This window comes from Erpetoichthys calabaricus, chromosome 15 (assembly GCF_900747795.2).
Source record: "Erpetoichthys calabaricus chromosome 15, fErpCal1.3, whole genome shotgun sequence".
Lineage (NCBI taxonomy): Eukaryota > Metazoa > Chordata > Cladistia > Polypteriformes > Polypteridae > Erpetoichthys > Erpetoichthys calabaricus.
In genome coordinates this window covers 61,070,894-61,096,799 of record NC_041408.2, presented here as the reverse complement: position 1 = coordinate 61,096,799, position 25,906 = coordinate 61,070,894, and the positions used below count along the sequence as shown (strand labels likewise).

At 40.2% G+C, this 25,906-nt stretch overlaps 1 protein-coding gene across 2 annotated transcripts in view; it reads left to right on the top strand.

Annotated features, from left to right (window-relative positions):
- Positions 1–25,906, top strand: part of wdr27 (WD repeat domain 27) — a 284,536-nt gene that overhangs the window by 138,265 nt on the left and 120,365 nt on the right. For both annotated transcript variants that reach the window (XM_051919351.1, XM_051919350.1), the window contains exon 22: positions 14,834–14,931. In XM_051919351.1, coding sequence (XP_051775311.1) covers positions 14,834–14,931 — 98 coding nt within the window. The remainder of the gene's footprint in view (positions 1–14,833; positions 14,932–25,906) is intronic.

The window sequence follows — 25,906 nt, the reverse complement described above, 5'->3', positions numbered from 1 at the left end:
CTAACAATGCAGAATGTCATGCCAGGAAATATCATTTTATATTTAAAATATTGCATTTCATAACACCAATGCATATACTGTTATCGTGACTTATTAGGTTGCTACACTTTACTTATTTTAGTATTAATTCATTTTGAGAATTGTACTTTTTAAAACAAAATAAAAATATTTTATAAAGAAAACAAATTAACTGTGTTGCAATTGTGACACAGTTATTATTTTAATTAAGCAGTGAAAATTGTAACATAAAACTGTTTTCATCACAATGCTTTATTTTTTTCTTTTCTTAATACTCTGTATCATTTAGCCAGGAATGATCCAATGCAATATAACTCTTAATGTTTTGTTATACTGAACATGGCAAGCGTTTTCGTTGGCGATATCTTAAGCATAATGGGTTTACTGCTAAGTTTCAATGTTCTTAAATCATGCATCCTCATTATTCAGAGGGGGCAGTCAGCAGAAACAACAGCATCAATCATATTCTGTGTGCTGTTATTAATAACACATGGTCTTCTTTTACTTAATTTTTTTGTTTTTATTAGGTGCAGTATATAAAATTTGTATTTTAAAAAAATGCAGCTGTTTGATATATGGAAGGCCACCATATATTCCTGGACATTGCTTCTCACACACATTATGAAATTGTGCATGAACTGTATATTTTAAACCACAGAGTTGTTCCATATACAGGTGCTGGTCATAAAATTAGAATATCATGACAAAGTTGATTTATTTCAGTAATTCCATTCAAAAAGTGAAACTTGTATATTAGATTCATTCATTACACACAGACTGATGTATTTCAAATGTTTATTTCTTTTAATGTTGATGATTATAACTGACAACTAATGAAAGTCCCAAATTCAGTATCTTGGAAAATTAGAATATCAATTAAGACCAATGCAAAAAAAGGATTTTTAGAAATGTTGGCCAACTGAAAGGTATGAACATGAAAAATATGAGCATGTACAGCACTCAATATTTAGTTGGGGCTCCTTTGGCCTGGATTACTGCAGCAATGCGGCGTGGCATGGAGTCGATCAGTCTGTGGCACTGCTCAGGTGTTAGGAGAGCCCATGTTGCTCTGATAATGGCCTTCAGCTCTTCTGAATTGTTGGGTCTGGCATATTGCATCTTCCTCTTCACAATACCCCATAGATTTTCTATGGGGTTAAGGTCAGGTGAGTTTGCTGGCCAATCAAGAACAGGGATACCATGGTCCTTAAACCAGGTACTGGTAGCTTTGGCACTGTGTGCAAGTGCAAGGTCCTGTTGGAAAATGAAATCTGCATCTCCATAAAGTTCGTCAGCAGCAGGAAGCATGAAGTGCTCTAAACCTTCCTGGTAGACGGCCGCGTTGGCCTTGGACCTCAGAAAACACAATGGACCAACACCAGCAGATGACATGGCACCCCAAACCATCACTGACTGTGGAAACTTTACACTGGACCTCATGCAACGTGGATTCTGTGCCTCTCCTCTCTTCCTCCAGACTCTGGGACCTTGATTTCCAAAGGAAATGCAAAATTTACTTTCATGAGAGAACATAACTTTGGACCACTCAGCAGCAGTCCAGTCCTTTTTGTCTTTAGCCCAGGCGAGACGCTTCTGACGCTGTCTCTTGTTCAAGAGTGGCTTGACACAAGGAATGCGACAGCTGAAACCCATGTCTTGCATACGTCTGTGCGTGGTGGTTCTTGAAGCACTGACTCCAGCTGCAGTCCACTCTTTGTGAATCTCCCCCACATTTTTGTTTCACAATCCTCTCCAGGGTGCGGTTATCCCTATTGCTTGTCCACTTTTTTCTACCACATCTTGTCCTTCCCTTCGCCTCTCTATTAATGTGCTTGGACACAGAGCTCTGTGAACAGCCAGCCTCTTTAGCAATGACCTTTTGTGTCTTGCCCTCCTTGTGCAAGATGTCAATGGTCATCTTTTGGACAACTGTCAAGTCAGCAGTCTTCCCCATGATTGTGTAGCCTACAGAACTCGACTGAGAGACCATTTAAAGGCTTTTGCAGGTGTTTTGAGTTAATTAGCTGATTAGAGTGTGGCACCAGGTGTCTTCAATATTGAACCTTTTCACAATATTATAATTTTCTGAGATACTGAATTTGGGACTTTCATTAGTTGTCAGTTATAATCATCAACATTAAAAGAAATAAACATTTGATTAAACATCAGTCTGTGTGTAATGAATGAATCTAATATACAAGTTTCACTTTTTGAATGGGAATTACTGAAATAAATCAACTTTGTCATGATATTCTAATTTTATGACCAGCACCTGTATATGTTCTACAACTTTTATATCCATTATAATTCTATGTGAGTCATGATTTTTGAAAAAAAGTCATTCTAAGCAACACATAGATATTTTTTTTTTTAAAAAAGAATACTGACGTATCAGCATGCTTTCTTGGCACAAAATTAATAGAAGGTTGCTTAAAGGCAATGGAAATTTCATCTTATTACTCAATTGTTTGTACTGCCTCGGTATGATAAGTTCAGCAAAGATATCCTTTGACTTCTATTGCATTTCATTGATACTAAAACAGTCTCTTTACTCCACCTATCTAGGAACACCTCATTTCCGCAACAACTTGAGAAAAACTAGGACTGGGTTATGTGTTTTTATTTGTGTTTTATTCCTACTAACTTTAAATTAAGGTTCCTAAAACAGCTTGCTTCTGCTCATTATGTGAAACCCATGTTAATCTGGTAATGCTTTTTTAAAAGGCACTGCAGGTGTTTTGATTGGTGGCTGGTTTCAGTCTGTATCATCTTTCTGGTGCCAGTAATGTAGTTGAGGTGATGTTGCTCTAGGTTTCATTTGAAATACCTGTTTTGTTGAATTCAAAATATTTTGTTTTTTCCAATACTCAATTTTTTTTACATAAAATGGTGTCAGAAGTACACTGATGATGTGCATTCACTTAGAATGTATGGCCCACACGTGCCTGTCTGAATTCCTGACACCATCCAGGCATGCTCCTGATAAGACCTGGTGTCCTGGGGGTTCTCCTCACAGACCTGGACCTGAGCATCAGTGAGCTTCTGAACAGTCTGTTGTGCTACATGGCAGCATCAAATGCATTGATGCATAATGTCCCAGAGGTCCTCAGTTGGATTAAGGTCTGAGTAACATGCGGACTAGTCAATGGCATCACTGCCTTCATTATCCAGGAACTTACCTACACACTCTGGCCACATGATGCCGGGCATTGTCCTGCATCAGAAGGAACCTGTCGCCCACTGAACCAGTGTAAGGTCTGACAATGGATCTGAGGATTTCATTCCAGTACCTAACAGCAGTCAGGGTACCATTGCCTACTGCATGGAGGTTTGTGCGACCCTCCAAGGTATGCCTCCCCAGATGTCACTGACTAAGTGCCAAACTCGTCATACTAGATGATGTTACAGGCTGAATAACCTTCGAAATGTGCTCAGTGTGAACCTACTGTCATATGTGAAGTTAATGAGGCACCAAGGGTGGAGCTGCCAATTATGTATTCTCTGGCGAATGATGATCAAGCTGCATAGTAATGGGCTGTGAGCACAGGTCCCACCAGAGGATGTCGGGCCTTCATGCCACCCTCATGGAGTCTATTTCTGACAGTTTAGTCAGAAACATTCACACTAGTAGCCAACTGGAGGTGATTTTGTAGGGCAATGGCAGTGTCCCTCCTGTTCCTTCTTTCACAGAGGAGCAGATACCAGTCCTGCTGCTGGGTTGATGCTCTTCTTTAGCCCTGTCCAGCTCTCCTTGTGTAACGGCCAATCTCTTCCATCCTCCTGAGACTGTGTTGGGAGACACAAAAAACTTTCTTTTTGCGGCACATATGGATATGCCATCCTGCTGGAGTTGGACTACCTGTGCAACCTGAATCAGCTGCATGTACCACCTCATGCTATCAGTAGCAACAAGGACACTAGCAAAACACAAAACTAGACAAGAATCAGTCAGGAAGGATAAGGAGAGAGCAATTGTCTGTGGCCACCACCTGCAAAACCATTTCATTTTTGGGAGTTTTATGCTGTTGTGTCTCCAGTGCACCTCTTGTCACTTTCATTTGCACCAAACAGGTGAAGTTGATTCACAATCGCTTATGCTTACTAACTGAACAAACTCATATCCCTGGAGCTTAACTGATGTTGGTCCCTTAACTTTTTTTTCTTAGTTTTATTTGTAAAATTAAACAAAATAATACTAATAATAAATCATGGAACTACATTTAGAAAAATAATACAGCAAAAAAACAAAACAATACAAGTTTTCTTTAGAATCTAGAAATGTGTTGTACAGTGAAACTTAACAAGTTGGGTGTTTTAACATAATGTTTCACTTGAGATTTATAGTATGACCTTTGTAAAAAGCCAAGTGCACTTTGTTTGAGCAAAATTAATTGAAGTTTAAATTTAATTTCCCAAAAGTTTCCACTTGATGTGTTAATACTTTGTTTCTTCACGTTAAATTAGTGATTCATCAATTTTCCAAAAATACAAGCATCCTGACGACAGAGTTATTACCACTTGAAATTTGTCAGATAACTTTAGTTTCTGAATTTTGTTCTTAGTCCACATGCTGTTTGAAATACAGGAATACTTCATTTTCAATGATTATACATATCATTCAGTAAAATAATTTCTGTTTACAAAGATGTCTTGTTTATTTTGCATGTGAAGTTCTATTCCAGACGTTCCTTTTAGTACATAATTTATTTAAAACCTCCAAATCAAAATGTAACTATTATAGTTGTTTTGATCACAAAGAACATCCGTCCATCCATCCATTTTCCAACCCGCTGAATCTGAACACAGGGGTCTGCTGGAGCCAATCCCAGCCAACACAGGGCACAAGGCAGGAACCAATCTCGGGCAGGGTGCCAACCCACCGCAGGACACACACAAACACACCCACACACTAAGGCCAATGTAGAATCGCCAATCCACCTAACCAGCATGTCTTTGGACTGTGGGAGGAAACCGGAGCGCCCGGAGGAAACCCACGCAGACACGGGGAGAACATGCAAACTCCACGCAGGGAGGACCCGGGAAACGAACCCAGGTTCCCAGGTCTCCCAACTGCGAGGCAGCAGCGCTACCCACTGCGCCACCGTGCCACCCCACAAAGAACTTGCAACAGTTAAATATAAAAATAATAATCAATAATTGATTTCATATATTATTTTTTAATCTGCTTACCCAACCAAATTTAGTCTTTTCTGACAGCAATAAATGAAAGGGAATAAAATAATTTGTACAGGACACTAATCCATTAAAGAAACATACTCAATGTACACACCCAAACTTTGTCTTACTCTGTCAGTTTGAACTTAACCTAATATAATATAACATACACATCTTTATGACATAGCAACCAGAGTATCTGCATGCGAACCCACACAGAAAGAGTGAGAAGGTGCAGTTCCCACATAGACAGTGATCATGCCAGCATTTAATCCCAATCTCTTGAAGGAGTGGGGCAGTAGAAAGTTAGTATTGTTAGTAATTTTTGTTTTGTCTAATGTTCATCGACTGTAAATGTCATTTACATTAACAGTTAATAATTAAAAAGCTATAAGAAAATGCATTACTACAGTAGTGTATTTGATGTAATATATTTTAAGACAAAGGCTAAAGTAACTAATAATAGTAGGAGTAATAAAAATAATAGTAATAATATGTGGCAGGCGGCTGGCATCCATGCCCAGCCAGGACGCCCCTGCACACTATATTCAGGGGGAGCAGCCCTTGACACTGTAATACTTCCCACCGGACGCTGGATGGCCGCTCCCCTGGGGTGGAGCAGTGCCCCAGTTTCCCACAGGGCTCCCTGGGAATTGGAGTTGGGTGCAGCCCTGTTGGGTCCCACAGGCATCACCAGGGGGTGCTGTGTTTGGGACTCCTGAGCCCATGTGGGCAGCGTATGCATCACACCCGGAAGTGCAGCCAGAACTCGGTGATCAAACACCTGGAGCACTTCCGGGTGAACTATAAAAGGAGCCAGTGACCACCACTCAGCAGCCAGAGTCGGTTGGAGGAGGACAAGGTTGCTTGGGAGAAGTGGTGGTGCCAAGGAGGAAGAGAAAGTGCTTTTGCATTACTTGTGTGTTGTGTTTTGGGACTGTGATGCCTGTGGGTCACGGGGAAGACGTGCACCCACAGGAGAAGGAAAATAAATAGTTTTATTGGTTTTACACGTGCCTCCTGTGTCCAGTCTGTGTCAGGTAGGGCGCTATACAGCGTCCATCTTACAAATAATAATAATAATATTAATGGTTGTCTTGTATTACTAGTCCAGTAATTTTTCAGTTTAGAGAACGCTTGAAGATTAATGTTCAATGTTCAATGTTCAATGTACTTGGTCACAAAAAACTTTTAAGAGCCTGATATTGCAAACTGAGTTGGCACGCAACCTGTCAGACTTGGCATAAGATCATAATTGACTTAACAGACTAAATGATCTAACAGAACATGATGCCGGATAGTTTCCCCACGAAAAAAAAAATGAGGTCATTTGTCATACATTTTAGCTTTTTTCATTTAAAATTAGCATCATGGCTCAGGTTAGGTTTACAGAATGAGGTGTTAACTGAATGATGGTCATTATAAAATAATACATTTATTATTGATACATTTTGTTTAATAACATTAGTACAACTGTAATGACATTATCAGAAGTGCATATGTAATGATTGTTTAAAGATGATTAAATTCCATATACAGTACTTTGATCCATTTATTTGCCAGTTATCTTTATCTTTTGCATTTACGTATTTGCTAATAATCTTGGTCCATTTTTAAGGCTCCATAAACATTGAGCCTAACCCAGTAGCACTGGGTACAATGCAGGCATACATCTTTAATTAGGAACCTGTACAGAAGACAGTGATAAAACATCTTTCTTCTCATGAGTAAATAATTCCTTGTTAAATATCATTTTTTTAATGTCCTTTTGCTTTTCTAACTTGAATCTTTGAAAAACTCATGTTTTTATGAGTTCTCTCAATTTTCAGTTAATCAACCATTATTTTATAAAGCACTCTACAGTACATGAATAGACATGATTATTCAGTACAACAATAATATGTACAATAATTACAAGAAACCCAATTTACAATACACTAAACATGAACTTGTAGTAAATGAATAGTGTCAAACAGTTGAATTCAAAGTGCAGGAGGCTTGCCATTATAAATAAGGTCTCTGTGATGCTCTGCATGCATCCATATGCCTTAAACTGTGTGGACATGTGGCCTGACTTCCTAGTGATTTACATCATCGTAGTGACAAACAAACAAAATGGCAGTGAGCAAAGCATGTTAAAAATAAGTGATAACCAACAAGGAAACAAAAAAGAAGCATTAAGAAGTACCACCTGTATTTTTTCCTTGTACAAATTGCAGACATAACTGAGTCTGTATTGTAGCAAATCTCACATTACAAAATTATTTAGCTAAATTTGATTTGGATAATTATGTTTTACTGAAAGAAAATTAATTGAATTGGACAGGTGTACTTCATCTCATTTCTAATGTGTTTTCTGTGGACTGTGTCCTGGAAGTGGCTGACTGCAAGGTTGACTTCAATATATTGTGGCGGGCGGCTGGGGGCGGTACCTAGCTGGGAGGCCTGGAAGGACCAGGAGAGGGACTACACCTCCTCTGGACCACAAGAGGGCAGCCGCCCTGGTTTGTATGGTTGCCACGGAAACAGAGCACGGAAGCTCAACCTATAGGGGCCCGTGGTCATTGCCAGGGGGCGCCCGGACACCTGAGAAGCCCTGGACTTCAGAACTTCTGCCAGAAGGAAAGCCAGGGACACCCGGAGTGCTTCCGGGTGCTCGTGCGGCACTTCCGCCACACCAGGAAGTGCCACAGGAAGCTCGTCAGGAGGCACCTGGAGCATGTCCTTGTGGACTTAAAAAGGGCCGTCTCCCTCCATTCGTAAACTGGAGTCGAATGGAAGAGGACGTAGTTCGGAAGAGAGGAGTGGAGGTGGTGAAGGAAGGCTGGATAGTGTGAGGCCCGGACTGAGAGTGTGTGGTGCTGGGTCACCAGGTTGTGTGCACTTGTGTTAAAATGTATAATAAACGTGTTGGTGTTTGACCCATCGGTGTCTGCCTGTCTGTGCCTGGGGCGGGTCTCCACAATATATATATATATATATATATATATATATATATATATATATATATATATATATATATATTGTCACAGGGGGCTGGGGGGACGACCCGGCCGGGACGCCCCGAAGGAGGGCTTACGCCTCCACCAGACCACATGGGGGCGACCGCCCTGGTGGCTATGGGAACCACGTGTACAGAGCTTTGAAGCTCAACCCTGTAGGGGCCTGTGGTCACCGCCAGGGGGGCGCCCCAATGCCTTTGAAGCCCTGGACCTCAGCACTTCCGACACAACCGGAAGTGCTGGGGTGAAGAGGATCAGGGACACACGGAGTGCTTCTGGGTGCGCAGCTGGTACTTCCGCCACACTGGGGAGTGACCGCAGAAGATTGTCGGGAGGCACCTGGAGCACATCCGGGTGATTATAAAAGGGGCCGCCTCCCTCCGAACGAGGGCTGGAGTCGGGAGGTCGAGAAGACAAGGTCTTGGTGGAGAGGCAAGGAGGCGGCCTGAAGTGAGAGGCATTGTGTTGTTGGCATGGACTTTTGGGGACTTTGGGGTTGTGGTGCACTTGTAAATATGGAAAATAAACATGTGTTGGGTGATTTGAACGTGTCCGCCTGTCTGTGTCCGGGTCATCTTCCACTATATATATATATATATATATATATATATATATATATATATATATATAGATATAGATATATATATATATATATATATATATATATATATATATATATATATATATATTGTGAAGGACAGCCGGGTCCCATGCCCGGCAGGGTCGCCCCTGCTGCATCTGTTCCGGGGGAGCCACCATGGGCAGCTCAATACCTCCCCCGGGACGCTTGGTGGCAGCCTCCCTGGCGGACGATGATTCCCCAACCTGGCGCATGGTTCCATGGGACATGGAGTCCTCCACAGCCTGGTGGGGGGCTCGGATGGCCGCCAGGGGGAGCTGCATGGACTTTGCAGCCCGGCTGGTCAATTCCTCAGCCCCACCTGGAAATGCAATTAGGCCCAGGTGATCAAGCACCTGGAATGCTTCCGGGTGGGGTATAAAAAGGGCCAGCCACCACCACTCGAGGAGCCAGAGTTGGGAGGAAGGAGGACTAAGCTTGTGGAGGAGTGGTGGGAGAAAAGGAAAGAGTGCTGTTGTTGTTGTGGACTTGTGTTTTGTGGGACTGTGTATTACCTGTAGGTCACGGGGAAGACGTGCGCCCACGGGAGAAGAAAATAAAAAGTCCATTGATTTTATACGTGCCTCTGTGTCCTTCTGTGCCAGGTCAGGCGCTTATATAGCGCCTTTCTACAATATATATATATATATAATATATATATATATATATATATAATTAGGGGGCTCCGCCCACCCCGGGTTTGGTTTACCAGATATACAATTTAAAGAGATTGTTAGTTTCATGGAAATTGTTACATGTGCATTATTTTCACTTTTACTTTAAAACTTTTGTAAAGACAATACTTGTCCTTTATTTCCGGCCCTGGGCATGGTTACATCTCTTTCTCGCAGGACATATAACACTGCTCGTGTTGTGAAGGGGGTGCAGCTAAATGCACGCTTAGGAGAAGCGGTCGGATCATCTGCTGGCTTTCTGCTGCTGGAGAGCTGCATGTTTTGCTTGTCGCTTGTCGTTGTTTTAAGAGCTGGGAGCACATGAAGCATGTCTGCCAACAGCAATCCAACAACTGCTAGGTTAGATGTCCATGGACTTGTTTTAAATGATGTCTCACTGCCTTGTCTCGCGTGACATTGTAAAAACAATACTTGTCCTTTATTTCCAGCCCCGTGGTTAAATCTCTTTCTCGCAGGACATATAACGCTGCTTGCATTGTCAAGGGGGGTGGTTGAACGCACGCTAAGGAGATCATCTGCTGTCTTTCTGCTGCTGTTGCTGCTGTCGCGCTGCCCGTCGATCATTTTAAAGCCTGCACAGCAGTTGTCCTTTTGCCTCTTCGTGTCTCTGCCGCTCACGTTTTGAAGGGGCAGGAGGGGTTAGGGTGGCTGAACGCATGCAAGGAGAAGCGGTCGGATCATCTGCTGGGTTTCTGCTGCTGGCGAGCTGTGTGTTTTGCTTGTCACTTGTCTTTGTTTAAGAACTGGGAGCAAGTTAAAGTGTCTCACGGGACTTCAAATTGTCTTCCGAGAATATCACGTCTCGTCTCCCTAGTCTCCCTCCCAGAGATTTTTTTTTATAATAGAGAGATATAAAACAAGACATTTGTCCTTTCATGCTCTTCAACCAACTCCAATAAAAAATCAGTTGTTCATGCAATAATTCAGCATTGTTTGGAACCAGAGTGTATTCCAGCACTCTTTGTTAAGTAGGCGCTGTGTTTAACTGGGCTGAAACCTGAAATCATCCGTGAAAGGAGGCCAGGCTGCTATAGCTCACACACCCACCCACATGGCTAAAATTAGACTTGCCAAGCTGACATATCATGTACATCTTTGGGATGTGCAGAGAAATAGGAGACACCAAAGGAAATTGATGCAGATGGTTTAAAAGTACAAAAATCACTGACAGTAATCCAGTTGCTATTTGAACTTGGACTGCTGAAGTTTGTGATCAGATGGTACTAACCAGTGTGGCCCTGTTCTATTACATAATATAATCATTATTTGTCTCTTGGTGCAAGTTTCCATGGCAACACACCAAGCTGGATTGAGTAGGACACTCTAACCCCAGGAATGTCCTCTCCCTTCTCCTGAGGAATTCTTAGATGGTCTTAGGCCAGTTATAACCATATAGCCATATGGTTGCAAGACATGAACGCTATCCAGTGACTTGAGACAAAGACTGGGCTCCTTCGGTGCTGTGTCTCTTTGGAGAATCCTTGGGTACCACTGGTTTGACTTTGTGTCGAATGAGCGGTTGCACAGGGAATCCCGAATGAACCACATTACCTGAATTGTGATGGAGCATCAGTTACAGCACTACAACCATGTGGCGCAATTCCCTGAGGGTGATCTGGATCACAGGTTCCTCATTGTTGAGGATCCGAGTGGCCAAGGGGACGCCCACGTAACACCTGGCTGCGGCAGATAGAGGGTTATTTACGGAGGGTGGGACTGGACTGCGTTTCTGCTTGGGGGGGTTGCCAACCAGGATCCCAAACTGTTTCGTCAAGTGGTGGGTGTGGCAATGCACTGTACCAGTGCATGCTCCCCAACGTGACCTGCTGACTTGACCTTAGGCCAATTGAGAGACACAATCTGTTCAACAAGTCCTTGATCCGCTCTTTGCTTTTCTCCAAGTGAGCATAGCTTGGTATACCGCTCAAAGAGAGAGACACCAAGAAGACATCCCGACTACATGCCCAAACCACTTCATCTGGCTTTTCTTGATCCAGAGAAGCAGTGATTCTATTCCAGGGTCCTCCCATATCACAAAGCTCCTGACCCTATTACTTAAAGGGAACTCAGAATTCCCGTACAGGAGCCTTATTTCGGCCACATACGATCTCAATCTTCTGGTCACCACTTAGAGCTTATGATCATATGTGAGAAATAGATTGCCAACTGACCAGGAAAAGCTACCTGGGAAAACCAGTTCAACACCACCAACGTCCAGTAGAACGTTTGTAAAACTGCCACTGCTGCTCCAATTTATTAGTCAATTTTACAATACATTGTATATTCACTCATGAACAAGACTTTGAGCTAGTTGAACTTTTCAAGTTGTGGCAGCTGTTAACCTGTTAACCTGCACAAAATCAAAACAAACTTTTCGTTATTCATTTATTCATTTATTTGTTTGAAACAGTTGTCTAAATGTTGCAGTACAATTTTTAAGGTATAAATTCAATTTAAAGGTGAGTTGGGAGTAATGGACAAATCTGTAAGGTGTAATATGTCCATGTATAAGACTTTTATGGCAGTTGCTAAATAAAACAAGGAGGATTAAATATAATAGAAAACTATATAATGTAACCATATGAACACCCATGAAACTGAAAGCAAAGTTGTAAATATATCGGTTCTTCCTATAAACAACTCCTGCATGTTTTTATTAAAATAAGATAATAAATCCATAACATATTTAAGCCATTTGAAAAAATATGATGCAGCAGTACTTGCTCTAAATCTGCCTAAACATGCCTTAGATCTTTGGGCCATTTGTAGTGTCTAATAATTTATATTTCAAAACAGCTTTGTGTTTTGAACACTTAGCAAATTAAATTATGAAACTCATAAAACTTTTCCAAACTTTGCTTGTTTTAATTTCAAACCATATGTGAGTGCTTTTCTTCTATCACTAAATACCAGTGATTTTCATGGTCTCGTGAGAGGTTTTGTTTATTTTGCCACCTCCTTGCTAATTACAGAATATAAATATGTATACACCACTGTAATTTTTTTAACCTAAAAGGTGAATATTAATTATGGATGGACATTTAAATACATTTGAGTAAATGCATTTGAGACGTCTTGAAATGCGCAGCAGTTTATTTTGAGATATTTAAAATATCTTGAAATTCATTTTGAAATATCTGAAAATGTATTGCAGATATCTTAAAATGTAAAGGAACATATTTTCAGATATCTGGCTATGAGTCTCAGATTTCTTAATGCATGAACTGCATTTTAAGATATCTGGAAATCATGTCAAGAGACCTTTAAAGTTAATTTGCTTTGCCCCACCTTTGTATTAAATTATATTCTCCAACAGTCTTGAATTTAGAAGTTGTTTAAAATATAGAGTTCAGTAGTGAGATTAAGGCCCTAACTGAACCATTAGTGCATACGAAGCTTCATAAAAGAACATAAAAGACCCTGTACCACATTGCCTAGTTGCAATTTCATCTGTGTATACATCTCATACAGCATTGTCAAGTGTAAGAGAGAATGGAACAATAATATGAACAGATAGTATTATAGACTTGTGTCCAAAAGTGTAAAATAACCATTTATAAATGACTAAAAAAATAGACGTTGTGCTGTGCAAAGACTTCTGCATGATAATGACCTCCCTCTCTCTGTCTTTCTTTCTCAGTAGCCACTCAAAATGATGCCTATAAATAATAATAAATTAGTAAAGTTAGATGACTGAGAAGTCCTTTTTTAAACCTTAAGAATTTGAGGCAATGGCGATAGGAGGTTCTGTTTGTGAATGGCTGGATTTCTCCTCATCAGTGAGAGGTGGTCAGTCCTTCTTGATGTAAACCAACCTAAACACTTAATCAATCAGTTTTAAGAAAAACTGTTAACTGTGAATTGATTTTATTATTTCATTTTTAAGTTATTAACTGCCATTTATTTAAGTGATGTTCTTACAAAGCTATCTTTTCTCCTTATGCAAAAGATGTGTGACCACTCTGGTATGGGAGGTGCTCAAATTTTAATTAACAAAACATTGCCAGACATTAGACTGTCAATCTAGATGAGATACTGAAATACTTTGCCATGCTTTTTGTAGTTCTTAGGTGGACTACTGTATCCCCCCTTCGTTTACTTATATAAATGAAGTATCGTTCAGAAACAATGCCAGTGTTAAATTAATGTTTTCAACCTCTCAACATCCTTAGCAACCAAGCTTTGCAACACAGTGTAAAGAAGAGTACTGCAGTCCTAGGAATGGTAATATGTTTTATATCTTGTACGGGACACCAGCTGGCACGTTATCATGTTGGGATGCCAAAACCCTGTCTAAAGTATTAACTGGTACATTCCCAACATGGATTGATGATAACTGGGTGACATGCTTTAATTTAAAAACAGACCTCCTGGATAGTAGGTAACAGCCGACATCATATGCTGCCATATTGCAAACTGCCACAGTGTTTCCTGGGAGTTATTCAACAAGCAGCCCTGTCAGCAGAGAAACCTGTGTCTGCTCAGGGGAGCTATAACAAAGCAACCTCAATACTGTTAAAATGGAAGTGCTTCCCAGTTGTATCAGAATAATATTGGAAGCACTCCCAGGTCAGTCCTTAAAAGGGGGCTCTTAGATCTTGGCTAGGGAAGTCTGGAGCTGGGAGCAGAGTAATGAAAAGATCTGACATGGAAAGGATAAAGTTGAGCCCAGTATAAAAATGTGATCAAAGTAATAGAATGTAGGATGAAGTATCACTGGGATTTTATTTGTACTGGACTGTCATCCTATCGGAACTCCAGAGGGTTTATACTGTTGTTTAGGAAGGCCCAAAAATGGATAGTGTTTGTTATTTTGTCTTGTTTACTCATGATACTGTCTCATTCTGTTATACCTTTTCTTCAACTTTTGCTGTCATGAATAAATATCCCTTATTTCTACACTATCTGAACTTCCCGGTTTAATAATAAGTTTGATTACCTCAGGGGGCCAAAATAGACTGTTATACCATTACATGTAACATTCAAGAGATGTGATTGCCTCAGACCAAAGCAGCACAAAACAGTGATCATTCTTCAGACTTATTGATTCTGCCTTTTCTTAGGAATTGATTCTACTTTAGTGGATAATTGGATGAACCGCCTTACCTGATGGGCAGGAGTCAAAAGCCTGTCTAGTTAGGTTCAGAGAGATTGCAAGTTTGGATGTTCTCTGTTATTTACACAATTCATTTCTCCCTGTGTTTATCTCTTCCTCTCTTTTATTTACCTGTTTAATACATTTACTCTTGACATTATCCTGGGTTGGGTGCACACTATGACAGCAGCTTCTCTTTGTAACATTATATTCATTTTATTTCTTTCAGGGCTCATCATTCAGCACTCAACAGTCTGAGGCTTATAACCTCTTTCTTACAACTGCTGTAACAGAAGGCATCAAATTATGGGATTTAAGAACTTTAAGGTAGTATTTTCTTTAACTTTTGTACAATCGTTAGACAAATTCTACTGCCTTATACTTGTAGGCAACCAGTTTCAAATCCCATTTACTGCCTTTTGTGGGGTCTGATCATTGTCCTTGTGTCAGCTTGAGTTCTTCTTCTCCACTCTGGTTTTACTACCACAATCCAAAGATATGAGTAGTAGGTAAACAGAAATTCAAAAATGGCCACATATCAGTAAGAAAGTGAGCATGCGTATTTAGTGGTGCCCTGTCAGGGGCTTGTTCTTGATTTGAAACCAGTGATGCAGCAATAGACTTTGACTCAACACATCCCTCAATCGGAGTAAATGTGTTTCAGAATGGTTGCATTAAAGACAATAGGATTATTTGTGCCAATATAACGATCAATTCATGTTTTGTTGATTACCTATACCTGTTGCAATGTGGCAATAGATAATAATTTTTGACTTATCATGTCAGTCATGATTCATTTTATTTGCAAACTATCACAGGAGTTTTGCTAGTTCACCCATGTTTTTACTGCCTTTGGTCAACTTATATGTGTTGACATTGTTGGCTTCTGTCATTGGATCGCTCAATATTTTATATTGAGTAGAGACAAGCTAAGTTACTTTACAGAACTTTTTTTTCTGTTGTATTAAGAAGTGGAATGTCCCGTCATTATTACTTTTGCATGACTGTTTCTCACAGTTAAAATAGCCCTAGCTTGTAGCGTTATATGTGTATCTTTCCTGCAAAAGCAATTGCTTACCACTACATCCTGCTGTATTTCCATTGCCATTTGCTGGTTGCATAGCTGCATTCTCTGTAGCCTGTTTGTTCAGGAACACATTTTAAAAGTTAAACAAATTATAACTAAGATTAACAAATATTTTATTTTATCATAAATAAGAATGTAATACAGATCTGGAGATCTTTGACAAGCCTATAATGACATTTAAGGAAAAGCACTCACAATTAATAATTCCTTTGTGACAGGTTGCTCTCGCTCCCTTGAACCCTCAGACCAGACGTCAGACACCAGATAAAAGTCCAACAATAATATTTATTATTATAAATAAGTGCACAAAGCACCACTACTTCACACTACTCCAATAAACAATATTCAATAATCAATAATAAACAATCCTCCACTCTCCCAGACGCGTTGCCACCCTGCCTCCCAACTCAGCTCATCTGCCTGGGATCTCCCACAGTCCTTTATAGTCCTCGACCCAGAAGTGCTTCTGAGCCCTCAGTCCATGTGATTATCTAGCACTTCCGGGTCAGGTAAAAACTTCTCTTTTTCTTCAGCCCGGAAGTATATCATTTCTTCCGTTCCCGTGACTTGGAAATACTTCCGGGCTATACGGAAAATATAAATCCCTGGGCCTCCCTGTAGCGACTCCTGGCGGCCCCCATGGTATCCAGCAGGGCTGTGCATTATAACTCCACTGTCCATGATTCCCTGCTGGCATTCGGGGCACCTCCATGCTGCAAGGAGGGCTCCATCTGGCGGCATGGGGGTATTGGCCGGGATGAATGGCCGGCCATATCTCACACCTTATTTTCAGTCTCAAACCATGGGAAATACCGTGTCAGCTTTATGTTTTAAGAAGTTTATTTCCCTGGAAAAAATTATTTAACTTTTCCAGGGAAGGCATATATATTTCTTTATAGCGTGAACAATGTATCCATTTATAAGTCTTTACATTGTTGAAGGAAATATAATGTTATTCTGTGTAATTTGATGATATTATTGTTATTTTGTCAATTAATAAAATAGTTATGAACTTTTCAATGTACTTGTGTTTACTGTAACTGCCTATTTAAAATATAGCAATGTTATTTGTAAATCATAAAATATGGAACAAATCTTTACCTTAGCCACCAATTGATAATGAAGCAGACAAGCAAACAAATGCTTGTTAACAATTTTATTGTCACCACCATACCGTGACAAAAATAATTTACATTTGCAGTATCTTAGTATGACCCATGTTAGAATTATTTTATATGTGAATATACTTTAATATTTAGTAAGGACAAATTGGCTGGCAATCTGTATGAGGAACTTAATAAACGTATATATCTAAATCTTCTTTAATATAGTACAATGGTATTTCAAATTATAAAAAAAATATTAATGATGTTCTTTTGTTTTTTTGTTGAACTATAATCTTACAGATGGTGTTTTGTACAGTAGCCACTAAACAGTGATTCCAATAAATGTGCTCCTCAGGTGATATTTATGACTAGCCAGAAAAAAACTACAGTATGTTGTTGAGGGCGAAAGTCACACACTCTCATGAACGGTACAGGGGGACAGCACAGGGATTTTCTTGCATACAGTAGCTCTGCATACTTGAAACTTTGTAAACTTTGAAGTTCATTCATGTTTTAATTGAAATTAGACTGAACATTTGCAAATCACAATTTTTTTTTTCAAAAGTAAATCCGAACTAAAAGGGCCCAAACTGCTTTAGTACTTGTACTTCTTAAATGGGAACAGTCATGGTTTTTTTGTCACCTAATAGCAAAAATTACATTTTCATGTGTGGACTTTGACAAAATCATGTAGTGAAATGATGCAGTTAATTTTAAGTTCCTTTATTATTAAAAGACTGAAAAATGTGATTGTTTCCCTTTAATGTTTCAGAACACATTTACAGTATATTGAATTGGAAGCAATTTGAACCTGGATACCTCACTAAATGGTCAAACTATAGCAATGCAGAGAGTGAGAAGAGGTTTCATGCATTAAATAACAGCAACTTATTTGTACTGAACAGTAGATCATAGATTTGAGAAACAAAGGTGCTCTAAAAATTGATGCCACTTACAGTGTAAATAGATGTGCCTTTCACTTTATTTTGGCAAAAATATTTTGTTATTGGAAGTTGCACTCCTCAACATCTTACCTAAAGGTCAAGCCCAAACATATAAAGAAGTAGGAGCAGATCAACTTTAAATGTTTTAGTTTTTTCACTGATCACAGGAATTTTTCATCAGGTTGATATTTTTCATTATGGAAAAGGATGTTGATTCTTAAGATACTAGCTACCATCTCAAAACAAAAGCATGAAAAGACACTGAATGCTAAATCGAGTAATAGAAGAATAAATATTGGCTTTCATATTTAATGTTCCACTAGCCCCAAATTCATGATCAGCTATATGGTAGCACCAACAGTAGTGCAGTCTATTACTTGACTAAATTAATTACTTGTATTAGTAATACAGGATCTACAGTAGGTAGTATGATGCCAGAAACACCTTGTTAATTATTTAGTGTTTTCTGCCTTTTGTTTTTGCTTGTATTCATTTTTGCTTCCTTTAAATAATACTTTATTATGTTGATGTACATTGTAATTGCATGTATCCATTTTTTTTCTTAATGACTGCTATTTTGTGTGGTTATCTACATGGACACTGCCATTTTGGAACTGCTGACATGATGAGTTGCCTGGAACGTGGTGGCCATGCGCAGTAAATTATGTCTGAACTCAGTATGTTTCCAGTTTTAAGATATAATAAACAATTGATTTTTTTTATTTGACAATCGGTTCTATCATTCATGTTTTAAATTTAATTTAGAATAAAGATAACAAGAAGGCATGCCTTAGCAGTCATAGAATGGGAATATGTAATAGACAGAAGATATCAACCAGAGTGTAACCTAGAGAGATGGTCTTAGTTTCCATATGGAAATGACATAATAGCTGCCTCTGTAAATAAGAAATGTGCCACATGGGACAAACTTATTATTAATTCCAAGTCAGTAGTGGTGAGAATAGACATCCTTAATAGGGTCTGTGCATAGTGTAGTCTTGGCTTAAAGAGCACTGTATGAGCAAGGGTGTACTTAGTGGCTGAAGCCCCAGCTGTCTAGTGCAAACACTATGGTTGACAATCCTTGAGTATCCATATTACTAAACGAGAATGGTAAACCGGATATGGACGCAGGTACATGCCCATGGATGCAGGAGACATAGTGCGCAGGCGCCACACAAAAACGAGGAATCAGCCCCCCGCCCCAGAGTGAAACGGGAGAGACTACGAAGGACACAGCCACACAAACAAGAGGAGTCAGTGCCCCGCCCCAGTGTGAAACGGGACAGACTATGGAGTCCACAAAGTGTCACAAATCAAACCCGAGATAGTACGGAAAGCGGTAACGATACAGCCCCCCGCCCCAGAGTAAAACGGGACAGACTACAGAGTCCACAAAAGTCCACAACACACAGCATAATCAAACCCGCGATGGTATGGAAAGCACAGGCGCCTACAACGCGCTATACACCGCCAACAACAAAAGAGCTCAACTAACAGAAATAAGAAATAAAGCAACAAGCCCAGAGAATACGGAACCCTAAACGTCCACACCACACGGCAGAGGCAAACCCGACATAGTACGGAAGGTGCAGGTGCCTATATCGCGCGTCGGAAGGCGCGGGAAAGTACGAAAGGCAAAGGCGCCTACACAGCATAGTGAAACCCGACATAGTACAGAAGGCGCATGCGTCACCGCCATATTGTGAGTGGCACTACTGCGGAGTGAAGGCGCAGGCGTCACCGCCATATTGTGAGTAGCACTACTGCGGAGTGAAGTTAGGAATAATGTGCTGCTTGGGATTGTACAAACGCTTTACAACAAATTCAAACACAATACAGCTCAACGATACAAACACGAGCCCACCTGGATAAGATCAATGAACGCAGGCACCTACAACGCGCGTCTGAAACTGCGGAAGCAAAGCAGGCACGGGTTCAAAACGAACCAGCTCGACTGACAGATATACAAACACGAGCCCGGCTGGATAAACTCAATGAACGCAGGCGCCTACAACGCACGTCTGAAATGCCACGGGGAAAGCGGGCTCAGCTCCAAAACGAACGAGCTCGACTAATGTATTTCAGGATACCCAACGCTGGGGGCAGGCGAGTATCATATAAGAGCTCACCCATCAAAAAACACTCAGTCATGTAGTACACACAAATCATGTGCTCTCAGCACATATAAAGCGTATAAGGACAATACAGAGAGTAGAGACCAAAAGGCGTTGGAGAGAGAAAAAGGCAGATAAGAGATTATGAAAGCAGTGGAATTCGAAAGGCTCCAATAAACGATGGTGCGATACACATGCAGAGAAAGGTACAGAATATGAAAGCAGTAAAATCCAAAAGTATTGTAGTGTCCCAGCCAAGTTGAGGGCGGCTTGGTTTTAAGTGACTGTTAGGTCCGATGGAGGGAGGGCGGAGTACAGCACGGAAGACTGATAGCGGGGTATTGTTTGATGCGGTAAGGGGGGGCGTTGGAGAGGGTGCTAGAAAGTTGTGTTTGGGGTTAGGAAGTCGGCGATTGTTCAAGTAAAACTTTTGTGACACTTTATCATGTCATTCGCTACAGTATCAAAGAAAAGATAGAAAAGATCGCATTACCGCAAACAAAAGGTGATTAATCATCAGAGCCAGGTGTAATTGAAAAAAATAGCAGGACAAATCAGGGTCAGAAATAAAAGGCAAAGAGTAAACAACAAAGTCTTTTCGCATTTGCATCATTCAATGCACAAAACGTGGATTTACACAATAATGGACCATACGCTATGAGAATCTGTGGTCCCGGAACAGTTAAAGCAACAACAAGTTAAATCTCAAAGAATACAAAATTCGGTCAGGTGTATATTGATGATCACAGAGAAGCAATGCAAATGCTAACAGGCAAAAAAGAAAGGTTATGTATATATTCCGCAAATAACATTACACACCAGAGGAGATCGTGATATGCCATTCGTATTAAAATGTTTACAGTTTACCGTGAGATTAGCATTTGCTATGACAATCGATAAATCACTGGGACAAACATTAGAAAAAGTCAGATTATTTATTAGAGAAACAGAAACAATATTCACTTACGGGCATTGTCACAATGTGTCTCCAAACAAGATTGTTTTTAATGAAGCTTTAAAGTAAAAGTGCAAATAATGAAATTGAAACAATTCCAAAGAAAAAAAAAATGTAAATTGTATATCAGATTAACCAACACGGGGGTTGGCGAGCGAAGCGAGCAGGGGGCGAAGCCCCCTAGTAGTAAGCAGAAAAGTGAACACACGGGTTTAATAGATAGTCTGTGCATAGTGTACTTTTGAGTGAAGCAGCATTATAGGTAAGGGTGTACCTTAGTGACTGAAACCTCAACTGCCTCGTTAGCTCACTATGGCTGACAATCCTTTCCAGTTTAACCTTTATATATTTCTGCAGTTTGGTATATATGATTCCACATAGCAAAGATCCTAAGGTTTGGGGACAGTGTGAAAACCAAAGCATTTTCTACAATATGGCATTACCTGTCTTCAGTATTTCTTTAGAGCAATACTCTGTTTTACTCTTTTGAATTCTATTCTATTAATTACCTTTGCTTGTATTGTACGCTGGGATAGAAGTAGGCTGGTACAAAGCATATTGAAATCTGACGTCTAAGGGGACACCTTAGAGATGACCCCCAACTCGTGCCAAATTCCCCAAACCCGCCTCCAGTTCTTTGATGTCTATGTATATAAGAGTGCTGACAATCCATTCTGGCTTGAATTTTTATGTATTTTGTACGGCATTGTGCAGAGTTAGAAGAGGTAGACCAAGGAGTAACGTGTGTACCCAAGGAGTCTACTTGCGAACCACATCTTCTTTTAGTTTTGCCTGACTTCTCTTTATCAATTTCATACCCCATTTTTCATGCAGCTCGACACCTCATTTCTTTTTCCTGTGAAGGGCAGCTGCTCTCCCTTACTCATCACTGGCCCCATTTTGCTGTGCGATCACATCCATCCTCAGCTTGTACAGTGGCGATGTTCTGCTTGCTAGCTCTCTTTTTTCTGTAATATCACCAAATTTTAGTCACGTCTGTCAAGGTGCCATCTATCGTGTTGGGGGAACCCTCAGCCTTGTCAGGCTGTTTGCCCCATCCTTCCACCCTACTGGGTAAGGAATCGTAACCCATCCTGACTGGGACGCTCACACATGCGCAGAGGTGTAGCTAGGGTTTTCAGCGCCTGGGGACAACTGAAGATTTCATGCCCCCTCCTGTTTGCCAAAATGCAATGGGGAACATCAATTCGGCGCCCCTGGATGCTGCACCTGTGGATAGATGTCCCCCCTTGCCCACCCCCCCAGCTACGCCACTGCACATGCGTGTTGTTCATCACAATATACCACACATCTGACTACCTATCTTGTGGAATCACACATGTCCTTTGTAGACCTGAAAATGCTCATGGCTTACCCTACAACTGGTGAGATAATGGTGGACTGTTGTCACTGTCAGAAACAGGTCCTGTTGACTAACATTAACATCTGAGGACAACCACTGCTGTCTGGGTGAGGTACATGCTCTTTTGATCAGTCTGTGATGGCCAGTCTGAATGTATCGTTAAAGATACTTAAACTTAAACTTTGACCTGCTTACTTTTTTTATCGGTACACCTAATGATTCTTAGGTTTTTTACTACATCTTTCTTTCTTTCTAAAAAGCCTTTCTCTACTACCTGCTATGTGAAAGTTATATAAAAGTGCACATAAATTGATTGATACCATTACAAGAATTTGATTTTGTGTGACCTTTTGAACTGTTTCTTTTCCCATCAAAAGAGTAGCATACTTGGCATGTAATTTTTGTGTATAGTTTATTGCGATCAAGGCCTTTAGTTGCTAAGAGATGAGGCTTTCCACAGGGAAATCCTGCCCACTTAAACATGGATTTTGCCAGGTGGTCCTGCATCACCGCAGCTGCTACTATAGCAAGCCAAGCCTTTTACAAACACACACCTTATGTTAATAAAAGAGTGATGATTTTGAAATGGATGTTTGGGCGATTTCTGTAAATTAAACAGGAAATTACTATAACATAGAATAGTGAAGGAATCTGGAAATCCATAATTGGCCATTTTTATTTCATACTATAAATATTTTCTTATTTGAGTGAAAAGTAAACATTCAGTCTCCAGGTGTGAAAAATCTTTTTGCCACCCAACCACCATCACCTGAAGGTATTTAAACATGTAGTGAGGGTCAGTTGTTCTAAATTCTTCCACTGCATGTCAACCTTAGCCTACACATCTGACCTATTTTGGCCTTTACCCTCAGGGTCGGTTTGTTGGCACACTAGTTCCATCACTGCACCCAAAGCAATAAACCCATATAGACAGGTATAAAAACTAGTAATTCGTTCAGCTGTCTGTCCTTTCTCTGGAAAAGATTGAGCCTAATGCTTCCCATCTGGATGCTTGTACTGCAGGAAAAAAGAGAAACTAAACCAGAATCCGCACTATGCATTACATATGACTCTCTACTTCATGTTTTCGGAGGGATTTCACTGCTGCCTTACTCACATAGTTGTTAGTTTTATTCCTTGCCTCTTTTCCGTGGACGAATCATTAACCATGTCCCAATACTTACATTGAAGGTTTACTAGGTATGGAAGATAAGATTTTGGCATTACTTGATTCAAAACAAAATAGATGTGGCCAAACACAGGATAGTTAAAAGCAGTGAAAGTGGTCTATTAATATTATGTTATATGAAAGTTGCCTGACCAGTTAGGAGAGACCACAGCAAAGCCAATGATGCTTTTTTTGTCCTTTCTCTGTGAAAGCTATTGTAATTGTAACATTCAATAAGCTGTTGTATGTGAGTTACTTGTACTTTCACTGTTGTCTAGTTGATATCTTCATTCTTGTCATAGCACATCCATTTGAGGTACGCCTTCAAACCGAAGAACAGGAGGTAGTCACATACAGTAGGGTCCAGTCTGGAGAGTAGGGTGGGTTTGGCACCTTATGAAATCCCCAGTTTCATAGGTGGCCTTTTGAGACTAGTGCAATGAGACCAGAGCATTGTTATCAACCAGACAGAAGGTAAATGACAACATTCCTCACTGCCTTTCTCTAAGTGAGATCCAAAAACACCAAAACAAATCAGTGTGAAAGTGACCAGCTACATGGGCCTTTTTAATCATGTAATAAATATAGATTACATCCCTTAACATCTTAAAGTTTTGCACACGATTTTGCTTGCATTGAATTTCTTTAGTATTGGAGAATCACCTTGATGCTGGTGTTTTGATTGGTGTTTGGGACACAGTTTCACCCTCAGCTATGAAACTCTAAATTTCTCATAGACTGAATTCATTAGCTCACGGTCTAATCTGAATATTGGATGGTATGATTCCAATTTAAGGAGTTAATATTCTGAACACCCAACATGCACAATGTTTAAGTTTTTACATAGAAATGGATTCAGTAGACAAATAATGTTTCCCTATTATACTGTAGCTGCTAATTCTTGCACCATCACTCTACAATTCCCCATTATGATTCACCGCAAAGTCATTGAAGGCAATTGACAGTCAGACCTTGTGTCACCATCAACCAATTTCCTGCTATGACAGAATATTACATCCCATCTCTTGACTGAGGTATATAAAGGGGACTGGTCTTGGTACACATTGACTAAGTCAGAGTGAATCTCAAAAGTCATATTATTTTCTAGCATTAGAAATTCAGTGATGCAATGATAAATGGTTTTCCAGTTTTTGACATCCATTTTAACTTTTCCTATAAAGAGAAAGATGTACGATAATCCCTCACCTATCGTGGGGGTTACGTTCCAGAGCCCCCCCCGCAATAGGTGAAAATCCGCGAAGTAGCGACCTATATTTATTTTATTATTTATACATATTTTAAGGCTTTATAAACCCTTCCCACACTCTTATAAACCTTTCTCACTCTCTTGTTAACCTTTCCCACACTCGTATAAACACTTCCTATGCTCTTAAACACTTTCTGCATTCTTAAACACCGCAGACCAACACTGCACACTGCACGCAGCGATCAGACGTCAATGTGTCTGCACTCGCTTTGTGAAGGGGGGCAGCTGAACTCTCAGCAGAGCAGAAATGGACTTTGTGCTGCTTCTGCCAAAATGCCTGCTTGTCGCTCTGTGCGTTTGGAAGGAGGAGGAGGGGGGTGTGTGAGGGCTGAACGCACGTTCGCTCAAACCCCCCTCCCCGGAGGCGCAGTTCGCATTGTCAAGGGGATGGGGAGCTGAATGAACGCTAAGGAGAAGTGGACTTTGTGCAGGCTTTGTGCTGCTTGTCGCTCTGCGTGTCAATAATTTAAAAGCCTGTACAATCAGGCTTTTAGGTGTACATCACCTATTTTCCTGTCTCACTGTCTTGTCTTGCGTGAAGTTAAAATGTTTTATAATAGTGAGATGTTACTCATATCCTTAGCCCGACATCCACATATCATATGTGTTAACAAAGTGTGTTTTATAAGTTTACATGTGTTTAAAGCATGTGGGATGGGTATTTTAAGGCTTAAACTATAAAAATGTTTATTTATATGGTCTTTCTATATCGTGGATTTTCTCCTGTTGCTGATGGGTCTGGAACATAACTTCCGCGATAGGTGGGCAATCACTTGTATTTAAAAACCCGCGAAGTCGTGAATCCGCGAAAAGTGAACCGCGAAGTAGCGAGGGAGTACTGTACTATAATCACAATAATCCACAAATTCTAGAAACATACAATTAAAATATTTTAGTATGCAGGAACTAATCCTTGGCTACTTTCAATCCTTGGTACTGTAGAATACCATTTTTAGGTGCAGACTCAACACTTTTCAATCACACCTAATTTTTGTGTTTATTGAATATGGGGCAGGGGTCTTTTAAATATATTCTTATATCATTTTCCCATAATAACAAGTAGAGTGTTCCTATCTCCTAATGCTAGTGAAGCTGAAATTTGTCAGGAAATACTCAGTTCCACAAATTGTGGGAGCCTAGAACTTATGCTTAAATTATTCATTATGTGTAATCACGTTTTTATTTTACATTTAGTGTTTACATCACAAAGGACAATCTAAAGCAATATTCTGACACTTTTGACTACACTGTCAATTGAATTTATAATAACTGTATTTCGGAACTATAAAACTTAG